At 67.4% G+C, this 12,774-nt stretch overlaps 2 protein-coding genes across 5 annotated transcripts in view; both read right to left on the reverse strand.

Annotated features, from left to right (window-relative positions):
- Positions 1–1,134: 1,134 nt before the first annotated feature.
- On the reverse strand, positions 1,135–7,180 carry GHDC (GH3 domain containing). The gene is made up of 9 exons (XM_067540961.1): positions 7,091–7,180; positions 6,611–6,887; positions 6,299–6,426; positions 5,178–5,754; positions 4,586–4,775; positions 4,351–4,422; positions 4,043–4,176; positions 3,328–3,416; positions 1,135–2,635 (listed from the first exon to the last, which is right to left on the reverse strand). Exons 1-9 carry the CDS (start codon positions 7,178–7,180, stop codon positions 2,435–2,437), a joined length of 1,758 nt encoding a protein of 585 aa, XP_067397062.1. The 3' UTR covers positions 1,135–2,434.
- Positions 7,181–8,112: 932 nt separating this feature from the next.
- The window catches only part of LOC137148497 (signal transducer and activator of transcription 5B), a 34,308-nt gene continuing 29,646 nt past the window's right edge, over positions 8,113–12,774 (reverse strand). For all 4 annotated transcript variants that reach the window (XM_067541349.1, XM_067541348.1, XM_067541347.1 and 1 more), the window contains 4 exons: positions 11,627–11,782; positions 11,272–11,323; positions 10,343–10,450; positions 8,113–10,175 (listed from right to left, as the gene is read on the reverse strand). In XM_067541349.1, coding sequence (XP_067397450.1) covers positions 10,049–10,175; positions 10,343–10,450; positions 11,272–11,323; positions 11,627–11,782 — 443 coding nt within the window. In that variant the 3' untranslated portion in view covers positions 8,113–10,048. The remainder of the gene's footprint in view (positions 10,176–10,342; positions 10,451–11,271; positions 11,324–11,626; positions 11,783–12,774) is intronic.

Here is a 12,774-nt window from a genome sequence, read left to right on the forward strand (position 1 = left end):
AGGACTGAAATCACGGGGGCTGTGCAGGCAGTGCCTGTCCCTGCTGACGGGGGGCCCTGGACCAGGGGTGCTTTGGCAGGGGGAGGGGCTAGGCCCACTGACCATGGCAGAGCATTGCCCAGCGCCAGGGCTCTGCGGGAGGGGTGGGTTTTGCAGGGCTGAGGCCTGCTACCCCGTGGCGGGGTGCAGAAGGTGGATTTGAACAGAGGCTGCAGGAAGAAAGCCCTGGCCACCAGCTGTGCTGACATGAGGCAGCTGCCCCTCTGCCCCCGCGCCGAGCCGGCCCTCTGCACGCAGCAATTCCTGACAGCCTGGTGTACAGAGCTGCCCTCCGGAATCCAGGCAGGGGCTTTACCCAGCCCCACGCCCCATGCACGGTGCACACTGGGGGCCAGACTTTCAGGACAGGCTGAGCCACGCCAGGCGGGCCGGCTCCCCGCAGACCGCCCGGCTCCCCGCAGAACACCCTGCCCTCTTTCTCCCAGCCCTGAACTCTTGGGGGCAAACACCTGAATGGCGTTTTTTCCCCACTTGCAACCAGAATTGTGGTTCACACTTTTCTCCCCCTCTGGACCGGGCGGGGGGAGAGGCTGGACCGGGTGGGGGGAGAGGCTGGACCATGGCATTTTTCCAGCACATGTTCCGTGCCCGACCAGCAATTCCAGGAGCACAGGGGGGGCTGCTTTTTGTGCCACTTCTGAAGGCAATACCTCCTGCCAGCGGCTCTGCCAGCCCCTGCTCCAGGAACAGCTGTCGCCCAGCAGGCTCCCGCCGCTTCCCAGCTCAGCTGCCCTCACAATAAAACCTTAACAAGCTGTTGGGAAGAGCTGGCTCCTGGGCCCGCTGCGTGCGTATCTCACAGGCCCAGCAGCCGGGCGCTCCCCAAGGCCCCGCGCCAGCTGTAGAATTGGTTAAATATTCATGGGGTGGCCTGACTTCCTCATGGCAGCGCGGGGAACTCTTTAATCAAGCTGAGAGTCGGCCTTCACTCAAGAAATCTCTTAATGGGGATTAAAAAAAAACCCACTCACAGCACACGGCCCATTAGTCATGGATTGCCAGAGATAATCCGCCTTTATTTTGCTGTTTTAAACATTAAACGCAGCCCCCCCACACCCCGAAGTTCATGAACTGGAGGGCAGACGCTGGACGCAGCATAAAGGCCACCCCCGAATTCAGCCTTGCAGAGGGCAGGCGCGGCCGCACACGCGAAGGACGTCTTTGCTAGCAGGTCCAGCCCGCTGTGAGCCAGGCGCCTGGCACAACGCAGGACACCTCAGCTGGGAGCTTCAAAGCAGGGGACAGGTCAGACAGCCCCAGGCCTGCCATCCCTCCCTGCCCCACAGCGCCCAGCCGGATCCGCTCATCCCCGTGGAGCAGAGCCAGCTGGTTGCCAGGACACACGGGCTGGCGGTTGGGAGCTGGGAAACGAAGGGGCTGACGGCGCGGCGCAGGCGCCGGGTGCTTCCCCCCCCCGGCAGAGCAGGGATGGCTCCCGTCTTTGGCTGAAATGTGCCCGACCCCTTTGGCTGCTGCCACCGCCCCGCGGGGGCTGCATTCCAGGGGGGCCTGGGGCAAAAGGCACGAGCAGAACATCTGGTGAGACATTTGTCAGGGACAACCACAGCCGCCAAGCCCAGGGAGAGCAGCTCCGAGCCCAGCTCCCCCGGGGTGCAAGGGGAGAGCGGCCCCGCCCGGCCCTGCCCCACTGCCAGGGGCACAGGATCTGGGGATGGGGCAGCCCGTGCTGCCCAGCCCGCCTTCATCCTCTTCAAACCCGGCCCCAGGCAAACCTCCCTCACTCTCCGCCCCCTCCGCGCATGGGGCAGGGACACCCAGGGAGGGGTGTGGGCCGGGTCTCCCCTTCCCTGACCCCCGACAAACGGCCGGGACCCTGCCCCGCCTCACCCCTCTGGACAGTGAACGTGATGTTGGCGCCACCTGGTGGGCAAGCCCCAGCTCGGCAGGGCCACCCCTGCAGCCGCACGTGCCCCAGCCCCCAGAGCTGCTGCCCCGGCTGTGCCTGGTGGGGGGTGTGGGGGGGGCCTCTCGGGGCAGGATCGAGCAATTTCTCCTCTCTGCACCACTGCCTTGTGCTGCTGGCAGGGGCCCGCTGCTCCCAAGGCCAGGAGGGTGCAGCGCCCCACAGGGTACCCCTGCTTGCTGCAGCACCATGAAACGCCATGGGGCAGAGGCCATGTCTCCCTCCATCTACCCCCCGCCCCCGGCCAAGTTCCCCATCCAGCCTCTGCTTGTGGAGCAGCGTGACGCCAGGTGGGGCTGCCCCACTCTAGACACAGGAGCCCCGACCTCTCCTGCCCCACGGCCTCCCTACGCCAGGGACCCTCCCTGCCCCACTGTGAGCAGCGGCAGTAGCCAAGAGCCTGAGTGTGAGCTGACGGCGCCGTGGGGCTGGCCGGGCGCCCTGCCGGCCTCAGGAGATGACTCTGCTCTGGATGAAGTGCAGCGGGCGCGTCTCCCTCAGCACTCTGGCCATGGGGGCCGGGAGGCCCACAGCGTCCCGCAGCTCCATGAAGGCCCCCGCCGCCACCAGGTGCAGCCGCAGCGGCCCCACACTGCCCTTGAAGCGGAAGGATTTGTAGACAGGAAAATCCTCCTGGAGACACTGGTCCAGCTGCAGGGAGAGGGAGGGGGTGGATCCCAGGTGTGGACGCCACAGGCTGCCCTGGGCCGCACGCAGGCGAGTTCAGGCCAGCTTGGATCAGTGGGGCCCGGCCCGCCCAAGCTCCTCTCCCCACAGCGGCGGGGCCCAGCTGTGGCAGAGGAAGGTGCCCGATGCCCTGGAGTGCCAAGACAACCTGCCCCTGAGCGCTGCTCGCAGGAGTGGCGACCTCCCAGCCCCGTTTTCTCCTCTCACTGGCACCCGGGGGGTCACTTTACCCCCAGCAACACTCTGGCCTCCTCGGAGTCCTGCTGTGCTCCCAGCTGCAGCCAGACCCTGTGGCGAGGAGTTCCATCGGCTGAGCCGCTGGCCCCGCTGCGCTGCCAGGGAGGTGCTGCCGCTCTCTGCCCCCGGCTTTCCTGTGCGCCCCAGCACGCCCCCTTGGGAGCAGGCAACGGAGCTGAGACCCAGCCCCATGGGGCTGGGGGACTCCCGCGGGACCCAACCTGGGCACTGACCCATCAGTGCTGCCACCTAGTGGCAAAACCCAGCCACAGCCGCACAGACTGTGCAGAGGGTGGGGGAGCCCAGACCTGGGAGCAGCCCCAAGCAGACAAGATCCCTCCCTCCTGCCGTCTGGAGGGGCAAGGGCCCCCCCCACACCCCCGGGACGGGGAGACACCCCGCCTTCCCACGCTGCTCACCTTATAGCGCTGCCCCTCCGACAGGTCCCGCAGGCCCTGCAGCTCCACGAACACCTGATAATGGGGGGCGGAGGCCCCAGAGGAGGCACCTGGGGGGAGGCATAGACCCACATTAACCCCCCTGCCCAGAAAGGGCAGGAGAGACAGCATCTCTGCCAGGGGACTCAGGCCAGCCTCAGGCCTCCCCCATGCCAGGAGCTCAGGAATGGGGGCAGGGGGTGGAGAAATCCCAGCACAGAACCGCCCGTAGGGGGGCAGGAACCCAGACTGCCCCCGGGCCAGCTGGCTGCCTCGGTGCCGGCCCCTCGCTCCAGACGGGCACGGAGCCGCACCCAGGTGGCACCGTCTTGTCCCCAGGCTGCACGGGGGCTGCCCCGGCCCGGCCCGGCCCCCCCTCGGCTCCAGGACCTGGAGCGCAGGCGGGGTCTGCGAGGAGCCAGTGGGCTTCCCCCGGCCCAGCCAGCCCACTCCACCACACCCAGGCCAGGATCAGAACCCAGCCCAGGGCTGAGCCAGGCTGGGGGCACGGCCAGGGCCAGGCAAAGCCCGGGGTGCTGAAAGGGGCAGCAGCCGCAGAGGCAGAGCAGCGGGGGGAAGGGGCCATGCTGCCTTGAGCCAGGGGCCCTGGGTCACCTGTGGGGCCCTTGGCCGGGGTGGGACTGGCCCGGCCCGGCCCAGGGGGTGGGGGGAGGAGGGTACCGGGAGAGGCACTTACCCAGGAGGCTGCTCTCTGCACAGACGTAATCAACCAGCCGGGCTCCCGGCCACAGGGCCACGGCGCGGCGCAGGCTCCGGTAGAAGCCCTCCTCGGGGATGCCTTCCCCACGCACGCTCAGGGTCTGGCTCAGCCTGGGGAGAAGAAGGGCAGGGGGTGGGCGCAGGAATCGGGGAGACTCAGAGCACTGGGGAGGGGAGCCCCCAGCCCCCGCCTCGCTTCAGCCCCCCACCAAACCACCCCGCGGGGCAGCTCCCATCCGGTCCCCGGCGCCCCCCAGGCAGCAGCCGAGCAGCCACTCTCCCCACCTGCGCACGGGCTGCACCACGGGGCACCGGTCGTGGAATCCGGCCACCTTCAGCACCTCCCCGACACGGCACCTGCCGGAGAAAGCAGGGGAGAGGGAGCGTGAGCCACAGCCGTGTCCATCCCCCGCCGCCGGCCCCACTGCATCGCGCCCCATGGGCAGCAGGGGCAGTGTGCAGGGCCTATGGGGTGGCAGATGTCATGGGGCAGAGGCCGTGGGGCGTGGGCAGGGGGCACCTGTACAGTCCAGGCTGGGCCGTCAGGACCAGCTCGTACTCCTGGCCCTGGCACACGTCCGACAGCAGGAGGGTCTCCGGGGGCCCCTGGCTGCCCGGCCCCACCGGCAGGAACTCGCAGAAGGCCCAGCCGGAGCACAGCAGGTAGCGGGTGTCAGGCTGCTCCGGCCACAGGTTGACGCCGAGCAGAGCTGGTGGGAGACGCCGGGGTGAGCAGGGCCAGCGCGTGGTACCCCCCGCCCCAAGCCACCCAGCCCCCATGGCCAGAGCCACAGCTGCCCCGGGCCAGCACCGAGCTGCTGCTGCCTGGGGGGCGAGGGGGGGCTGCAAACACCCACAGACCAACATCTTAGAGCCGAGGATCACGGACCGGCAGGGGAAAGACCCAAACAGCCAGTGCTGGGCCCTGGCCCCTCAAGTGCTCCCAGCCGCAGGGCCCCAGGCGGAGCTCCCCCCTCCTGCCCCTGCTCCCCGGGGCTGTGGGTCACCGTGTCCCCCCCGTGACGCAGCGCCGGGCACTGCTCCCAGGGCTCCCGTCCACGTACGGCGCTGACCGGCCCCTGCCTGGCATGGCCGGGCCGACGCCTCTTTACCTCCTGCGGCCCCGTAGAAGGGGGAGTAGAAAGGGAGGCCCTGGCACTCGGCCGCCCGCAGGGCATCCCCATAGAAGTGCTCGCTGCTGGGCTCTGCCGCCACCACCACCCGGAGCCGCGGCCACAGGCGCCGGGCGAGGCCGTCCCAGCCCCGGGCGCACTCCGCCCTCAGCACCGCCGCCCGGGCCGTGTCGGGAGCCAGCCGCGCGTCCAGCCGGCGCCGGGTCTCCGCAGGCAGCTCCAGCCGGCGACTCAGCTTCCCCGAGGCCAGGTCCTGCGCCAGGCCCTCCCAGCCGGCGCGCAGGAGGCCCAGGGCGTCGTACAGCTCCGAGACCAGCCCGGCCTCCAGCACCCGCAGCGCCCGCTGCCGCAGAGCGAAGAGCAGCTGCACGTACAGGGCCACGGCTCGTGAGGGCACCGTGCCCGCCTCGGCCGGCGGGGCGCAGTACAGGGTCGGCAGCGGCCAGGCTGCGGCAGGCAGGGAGCGGCCCGGGGCCCAGGAGAAGCGAGCGGTGCCCAGCGGGCTCAGGGCCTCCGGGTGGGCTCTGCCGAGGACGTCCAGGTACAGCACGGAGCCCTGGGCAGGGAGAGAGACGGGTGGGGAGACGGCGCCAGGGCAGCCGGGGTAGGCCAGCCGGGGACCAGCCTGAGACCCCCCCCCCCACCGCCATCCCCCCCATACCAGCCTGACGACCCCCCCGCCGCCATCCCCCCCTGTACCAGCCTGACGACCCCCCCACTGCCATTCCCCCCCCTGTACCAGCCTGAGACCCTCCCCCCCCACAAGCCTGAGACCCCCCCACCGCCATTCCCCCGTACCAGCCTGAGACCCTCCCCCCACCAGCCTGAGATCTCCGCCCACCTCTCACCCCCCAGCCTGAGACCCCCCGGGGAGGAGGGGTGGTAACAGCCCAGCCTCGGACACTCCCTCCCCCCAGCTCGCCCCCATTCCTCTCTCCCCCTCCCCGGGCAGCCCCCCCCCCAGCTCGGCCGCAGGCAGGCGCAGCGGGGCCGCGGTCTCTGGGGCTGGCAGCGCCGTGGGGCCCGATCCCCGCAGCCCGGACCGGGGGGAGATGGGGGGGTCTGGTCTGCAGGACCCAGCCGCGCCCCCCGCTCGCTACCTGCAGGGGCGGCTCGCTGGAGCAGGCGCTGAGCAGCAGGGCCCGGAGCCCCGGGCGCAGGGCCGGGCTCTCGCCGCCCGCACCGCCCGGCCCCACCAGCGGGCGCCGCCTCCGGAACGTCTCGGGGTCTGGGGGGGAGAGAACGGGCCAGGGTCAGCCTCAGCCCCCCGGCCCCGCCCAGCCCCCCCCCCCGACACCCCACGGGCCCCCCGACCCCACAGACACCCCACGGGCCCCCCGACCCCACAGACCCACCCCTCCACCCGCCCCCCGGCCCGGCCCCACGGGCCCCCGCCCGGCGCCCCCCGGTACCTGGCTCCGGCGCCCCGGCTCCGCCCAGCAGCCGCCGCAGGAGACGCTCCTGGCTCCGCCGCACGGCCCCGGCCTCCAGCTCCCGCTCCAGCCCCCGGCGCTGCCGGCCCGCGGCCCAGCCCAGCGCCCGCAGCGCCAGCCGGTGCCGGAGAACCAGGAGCCAGCGCGGCCCCGCCCGGCCCCCCCCGGCCGCCGGAGCGCAGCGCCGAGCACAGAGCAGCAGCAGCAGCAGCAGCAGGGCCAGCGCCGCCAGCCCGGCAGGAGCATCGCGGCAGCGCTGCAGGGAGAGAGACGGGGGGGTTGGTACCGAGCTGGGGCCCCCTAGCGCCCCCAATGGCCCCCCCAGATTCCAGAGCCCCCCGGACCCCCACCCAGTGGTCCCCAGTGTCCCCTCCCACTGCCCCCACCGATTCCCCTCCCCCTGGCCCCTCGGACCGGACCGGACCGGACCCGCCCCCCCCGGGCGCCCGCGTCTCCTACCAGCCCCCCCGGATATTCCGCCTCCGGTTGAAGTGACGGAGAATTAAAGGGACTGGAGCAGCCGCGGGTCTTAAAGGGCCAGATGCCCATTAAATCCGCCGCCCCCCCCCCCCCCCCCCGGGCGGGCCGGGGTGTCCCTGGGGCGGGGCAGGGCCGGGGTAGCTGTAAGTCGGGAGTGAGGGGCACCGGCAGAACTGGGGGGCAGCAGGGGGCTGTGGGTGGGGAGTGAGGGGCATCCGCAGAGCTCACAGCAGCATCCTGCCTGGGGGCAGGGGTGCCGGGCACCACCCCTGGGAACCAGGCCAGGCCCCCAAACCTTCCTCCTGCCAGCCGCCCTTCTGCCCCAGTGAGCGACTTGCCCTCCCCAGCCCCACGCCGCCAACAAGGGACCCGAGACACCCAGCAGAGCTGTCACCGCCCGCCCGCGCCAGCCGGGACTTGACCGGTGCTCTCTGGTTTAAGGGGACGGGGCCCTGACACCGGGGTGAGGGGAGCAGGCTAGAGATCCTGACCCTTGCTGCCTGCTGGTGACTCTGCCAGGGGGCAAGTCCATGAGCCCCAGCGCGGCGCCTCCCCCCTCCTGTAGCACCCACCGTAGGAGAAAACAGCGACTACAAGCAGGCTCCAAGGCCCCTTCCCCTCCCGAACCTTCCCCATGCCCGGGCAGCAGCTGCCCTCCCCGGCACTGCCAGCCTGGATCGCCCAGCACTCCTAGCCCTCAGCTCCTGGCACCAGCTTGAGGCCAGGCCCCGCTAGTTCAGTGGAAGATGCAAGAAAAGCTGCAGCAGGGGGAGAACCTGCCCCCAAGGGGAGTTCCTGCCGCCCTCAAAGCCCTCTGGGGATTCTCCTTTCCCCTATAAACATCCCATTCTTTCCCTGCAGCTGCAAGCTGGGGTGGGGGGGGGGGGGGGGGCGTCCCCAAGCGGCCTGGGCGCTGTGCTTGGACTCTAGCACACGGGGTTCCCCTCCCTGGAAGGGGCCTTTCTGGTAAACGCAAAGCCACACAATTTTGCAGCCCGCAGAATAGTCAACAATGCTTTATTAGTGCCGCAGGCTCGCCCGGCGCAGAGGGTAACACTGAAAACAGGCAGACAGAACTTCCACATACAAGGTTTGCTGGGTTTCTGTTCTGTGTTTTAAAGAAAAATGGTGGCCAGTGCCGGGTTTGAAGGATACTCTTTATTGCAGTTCTTTTCCTTCCTACAGAACAGGTGACGGGTCACCTGCGGGCAGCCCACCGCGCAGCTACGCCTTTCCTGCGCCTCTTTGCAATGCAAGGTTAATTCTGAAAGACGAGCGCTCACCCCCACCGCGCCCGGGCAAGAGAACGCGTCGTTTCTTTTTCAGCAGTGGAATTCGGATTTTGTTTTTTCAGGACAGCATTAGCCAGAACGGCAGCAGCCACCTGGGCACGGCTGAGCTGGGCCAGCTCCGAGCACAGGGGCGAGCCCCATCCCCTTCCCACACAGGCAGGCAGCCTGGCGCAGCAGGGCTGAGCTAAGCAGTCACACGCCAGCTGCCCCGGCGGAGCAGGTTTAGGACAGAGCATCACATAAAGCTTCCCCTCTGCCTTCTCCCCTGGTGCCCAGACTGCATCCGGGGCTTGGCATTTCAGCGACTAGCGCAACTCCCGGCTGGGGCGCATCCTTGGAAGGGCCACAGCATCTCCCCGCCAGGCGACAAGCACGGCGCCTCTGGTCCATGCTCCTGGGGCGCTGGCCAGACATGGCCTGGCTCGGCTCCTTCCACCGAGGGCACACGCAACACATGGCAACGCTGGGGGGCGACGGGACCTGGCTGGAGCCTTACGAGCCCGTAGCCAGGATCAGCGCCGGTTGCCTCCAGCCAGGTGGGGCCTGCCCAGCCAGTCGATTGTCTGGGGGCTGCGCGAGTCCTCTGGAAAGGGGGGGAGGAAAGTCACAACTTCCTCGTCCTCCCCCCCAGCTGTCCCCCACGGAGACCGGCCATTGAACCTAGCTGGCAAATGCAGCCTTGTCCCCAGAGCAGCTCCTCCCAGGACATCCGTCCCTCCACACAGGGTGCGGGCGGCTCAGCCCTGGGCTCAAACGCCTACTGACTGGTCCCCCCACCACAGCCCGGGGACCACCCCAGCCCCCGGGGATCTGTCTGAGCCTTCCCCAATCCCCCAGCTGGCTACTGAGCCCAGAGCTGACCCTCCCACAGAGACACCGAAAGCCAGAGCTTTGTGATACAAAAATAGTCTGTGCTTTATTTACTCAGCCGTAGAAAAATAAGGTCGACGGTCGAGGGTACCAGGGGCGGGGAGGGCAGCGTCCCACCAGCTGAGTGAACACTGGGCAGCAGACCGGGCCCCACGGCCAGAGAACAGATCCCAATTCCCTGGTGGGACGCCTTCCCAGAAAGCCACGGCCCAGGCGCAGGCTGCGTGGGCTGAGAAGAAAAAGCCCTCCCAGGACGGGTCAGCGAGCACTCCCCCTGCCCCGTCTCTGAGCACACAGACAGGAACCCACGCCCCCCCCAGGACGGGGTAGCTAATAACAAAGGAAAGAACACGAACATGAAAGTCCTAGATGTAACAATGACCACAAACTACCCCCCTGTCCCCGCTGAGTGGCTCCTGGCTCCGAAGGCAGAGATCCGAGCCCAGGGTGCTGGGAACACGGGTGGGGCTCCGGGGCGCTGCTGCACGCACAGGGGCAGCTCTGCAGAAGCGGGACGGCGAAGGCAGCCTCTGAAAGGAACATACGGGGAACCACACGACAAACCTACTGCCTTTAGTACACAGGGGAAACACCAGCGAGCCAAGCGCAGCCCCGGACGCTGCAGCTGGCGCAGAGCAAAGCCTGCGGACGAGCAGCCTCCCCCACGGGCCCACGCACACAGACACGAACGCAGGGCTGCCCTCAACGGGGCGCGGTCCCCACATCGGTGGCCAGGGACACGGCTGCCGGGCCGGGGCCGCACCAGGGCGCAGGGTCACGACTGGGTGTGGGGGATCCACTGACTGTCCATCGGCCGCCGGAGAAGTTCCTCGACATGTCGCGCGACGTCCATCGTGTCGTCCAGGTCGAAATCGCCCTCGGGATCCAGCACGGAGTCGGGGCTGAGAGAGAGAGACAGGGAGAGCCTGGGGGAGGCAGCCCACAGTAGCCCCGGCGGGGGGCCGAAAGCCGCGTGCTCCGGCTAAACAGCTCCCGCCCCCGCTGGCACGGGGGAGCCCCGTCGCCCCAGGCCCGGCTGGCTCGGGGCCAGGGAAGGAGCAGCACCTACTTCTGCGTGTAGACGTTGTAATGCGGCTGGGAGCAGACGGCGGGCGACGGAGCCTGATCCATGTAGGTGACGCCTACGGCGGTGGGATCCCCGGACGCGCTGGCAAACCTGGAACAGACGAGGGGCTGGCCCGTCAGCCGGGCTGGGGGCACCGGAGCCAGGGGGAGAGAGCATGTGGGCGAGCAGGGACTCAGCGCTACACTGCAGGGCAGGCTGCGGATCTGCCCCAGCCCTCTGGCTCTGCTCCCTGGCCGTGCCGCCGGCCCCCTCCTACCAGCTCAGCCCCGGGGCTTATCACAGCGGGGGGCTGGGGGATTTCACGTGGGTCTGGCTCCTGGATTGATGCCGTGCTCAGCTCACCCGGGGTGAGGGGCACACGGCTGTGCCCGGGGCACTTTACACCTTCCCCCGCAGGCCAGGGGAAGCCAGACCAGCAGGGGCCAGCTACAGCCACAGGCAGAGCTGGAGCCATCTGTGCAGATCCTGCTCGGCCCATGCCAGCCTCTCCTGAGTGCCAGAAAACTCCCCCACGGCCTGTTCGGTTCTCAGGGGTGTTTTAAATCCTCCCAGTGCCACACACACCCGGCACCAGAGCCAGGCTCCAGCCATGACACAGGTTCCCGGCACTGATCACGTACTGCTGCAGCCTAGGGGAGCTGCCTGCCGGGGCTCCAGCCTGGAGCGCTCATCACCTGGCCATCTGCTCTGCCCCCGAGTGAGCAAACAGGGCAAGCGGCTTCCCACCCCTGGTACCTGCAACCCAGAGACCCAGGCCCCGGTCAGGCCCACGGCTGTGGAACAGACTCTCGGGGCTGGGCCGCCGGTTCAGTATCTGACATTTCCTCCGCGCGGGGCGTTAACGTCGGGGCAGAGGGACAGACGAGCACAGCACAGCACAGCACAGCACGCGGGGGCACGGACGGACTTACTCTGGCACCACTTGTTTGATCTGCGGCTTCACGTATCCATCCACGGCTTTAGCTGCAGACAGGGCGAGAGAGAGAAAACAGCGCTAAGACAGGGGGATGCCAGGGGCCGTTCCAGGCAGACTGAACTGACAGCGTCACCTGGGCTAGCAGCCAGCCAGCACGAGGACGCCGACTAGCAGGAGAGCCGGTCACCGCTCAGGGTTCGGGTCTGTGCCACGAAGCCAGACACCATTGAGAGGAACTGATCGACGCCGATGGGCTAGACCCTCGGCGGGTACGAGCTGGTGCCGGCTCCCCCAACGCCAGAGCGTGCCGGAGGGCTAGGGGAGCACAAGCGAGCATGGTGCAGACTCACAGAGAACCGGCGTGTAGTACTTGGAGAAGACCTCGTCCTTGGGCCGGTCGGGGAACACGTAGTTGAGGTAATTGAGGTCGCCCAGGCGGTCGGCCAGCGAGCGGATGGAGAAGTCCCTGGTCGTGAAAGGCATGAGGTTCCAAAACATCCTTTCAGCTAGAAACGCAACAGCAGAGAAACAAAACAGTGAAACGCAGAGTCCGGAGCCGCAGAGGAGCCTCAGAGCCGCAGAGGAGCCTCAGAGCAACTCGGCTTAAGAGGAGCACAGCCGGCCCCCGGCGTTCGAACGTCAGGAGTCAGGCCTCCAGAAATCACAGGGCTGGCTTCAAAATCATGAAGTCTCCAATAATAATCAACACTAGGTTCTTTTTATCCCTTTCTGGCTTTGGGCCTTTAGGATTCCCTCCATAAGGGCGGGAGACATACTGGTTTTGTACATGAAAAGTGAGAGTCTCATGCAATCACTTGATTCCAGGAGCTGGGGCTTTAAGAAAAAACCCGAATATCACCAGACTTGCAATTCAAGTCCCACGAGTTTCCCACCTGCTTGGGTGGAGAGTCAGGGCTGCTGCGGCAGGCAGGGTGTACCAGCTCCTTTCACATTTTCCACAAGAATATTTTTTAAAATCTTAAGTTAATGAAAACAGCTTTTCTTTGAGTTCAGCCCTCCCTTGCGGCCCGGAATTTAAAACAAAGGCCCGTTGAGAGAGCCAGAAACTGAAACTAACTAGAAACAAAAGTGAAATAAAACCTCATCTGGCATCGGCCAAGCTGAGCTGCAAGCCAGAAGCAAAGCAGAGCTGGGAAACACGGTCACCTGCCAGTAAGTGCTGTGCTTCGAGATGTGCTGCTCATGTCCATTCCACGATAGGTGTGGGCCGGGAAGGACCAGGTCGAGATCCCAGGGAGGCCCTGGGTTGTGGGCCTACGGTTAGAGCCTCCCACCCCCCTCAGGGGCCGAACCTGCCCTCATTGGCCCCGGATTGGCTCCGTTAGAAGATTTCCTGACCGAAGAGCCACTGCTCTGTACGGCCCCACCACACAACGACTCCCCTGGGCTCACAGATGGGAAAGGAAACCTTGTGATGGCAGCACATTAGCTCCGGTGTTGTGAGCTAAAAGGAAAAAGCCAAGCCCAGCCTGCTGAT

This window comes from Emydura macquarii, unplaced genomic scaffold (assembly GCF_026122565.2).
Source record: "Emydura macquarii macquarii isolate MOO-44397 ecotype Brisbane River unplaced genomic scaffold, CSIRO-AGI_Emac_v2 contig_629, whole genome shotgun sequence".
NCBI classification, from domain to species: Eukaryota; Metazoa; Chordata; order Testudines; family Chelidae; genus Emydura; species Emydura macquarii.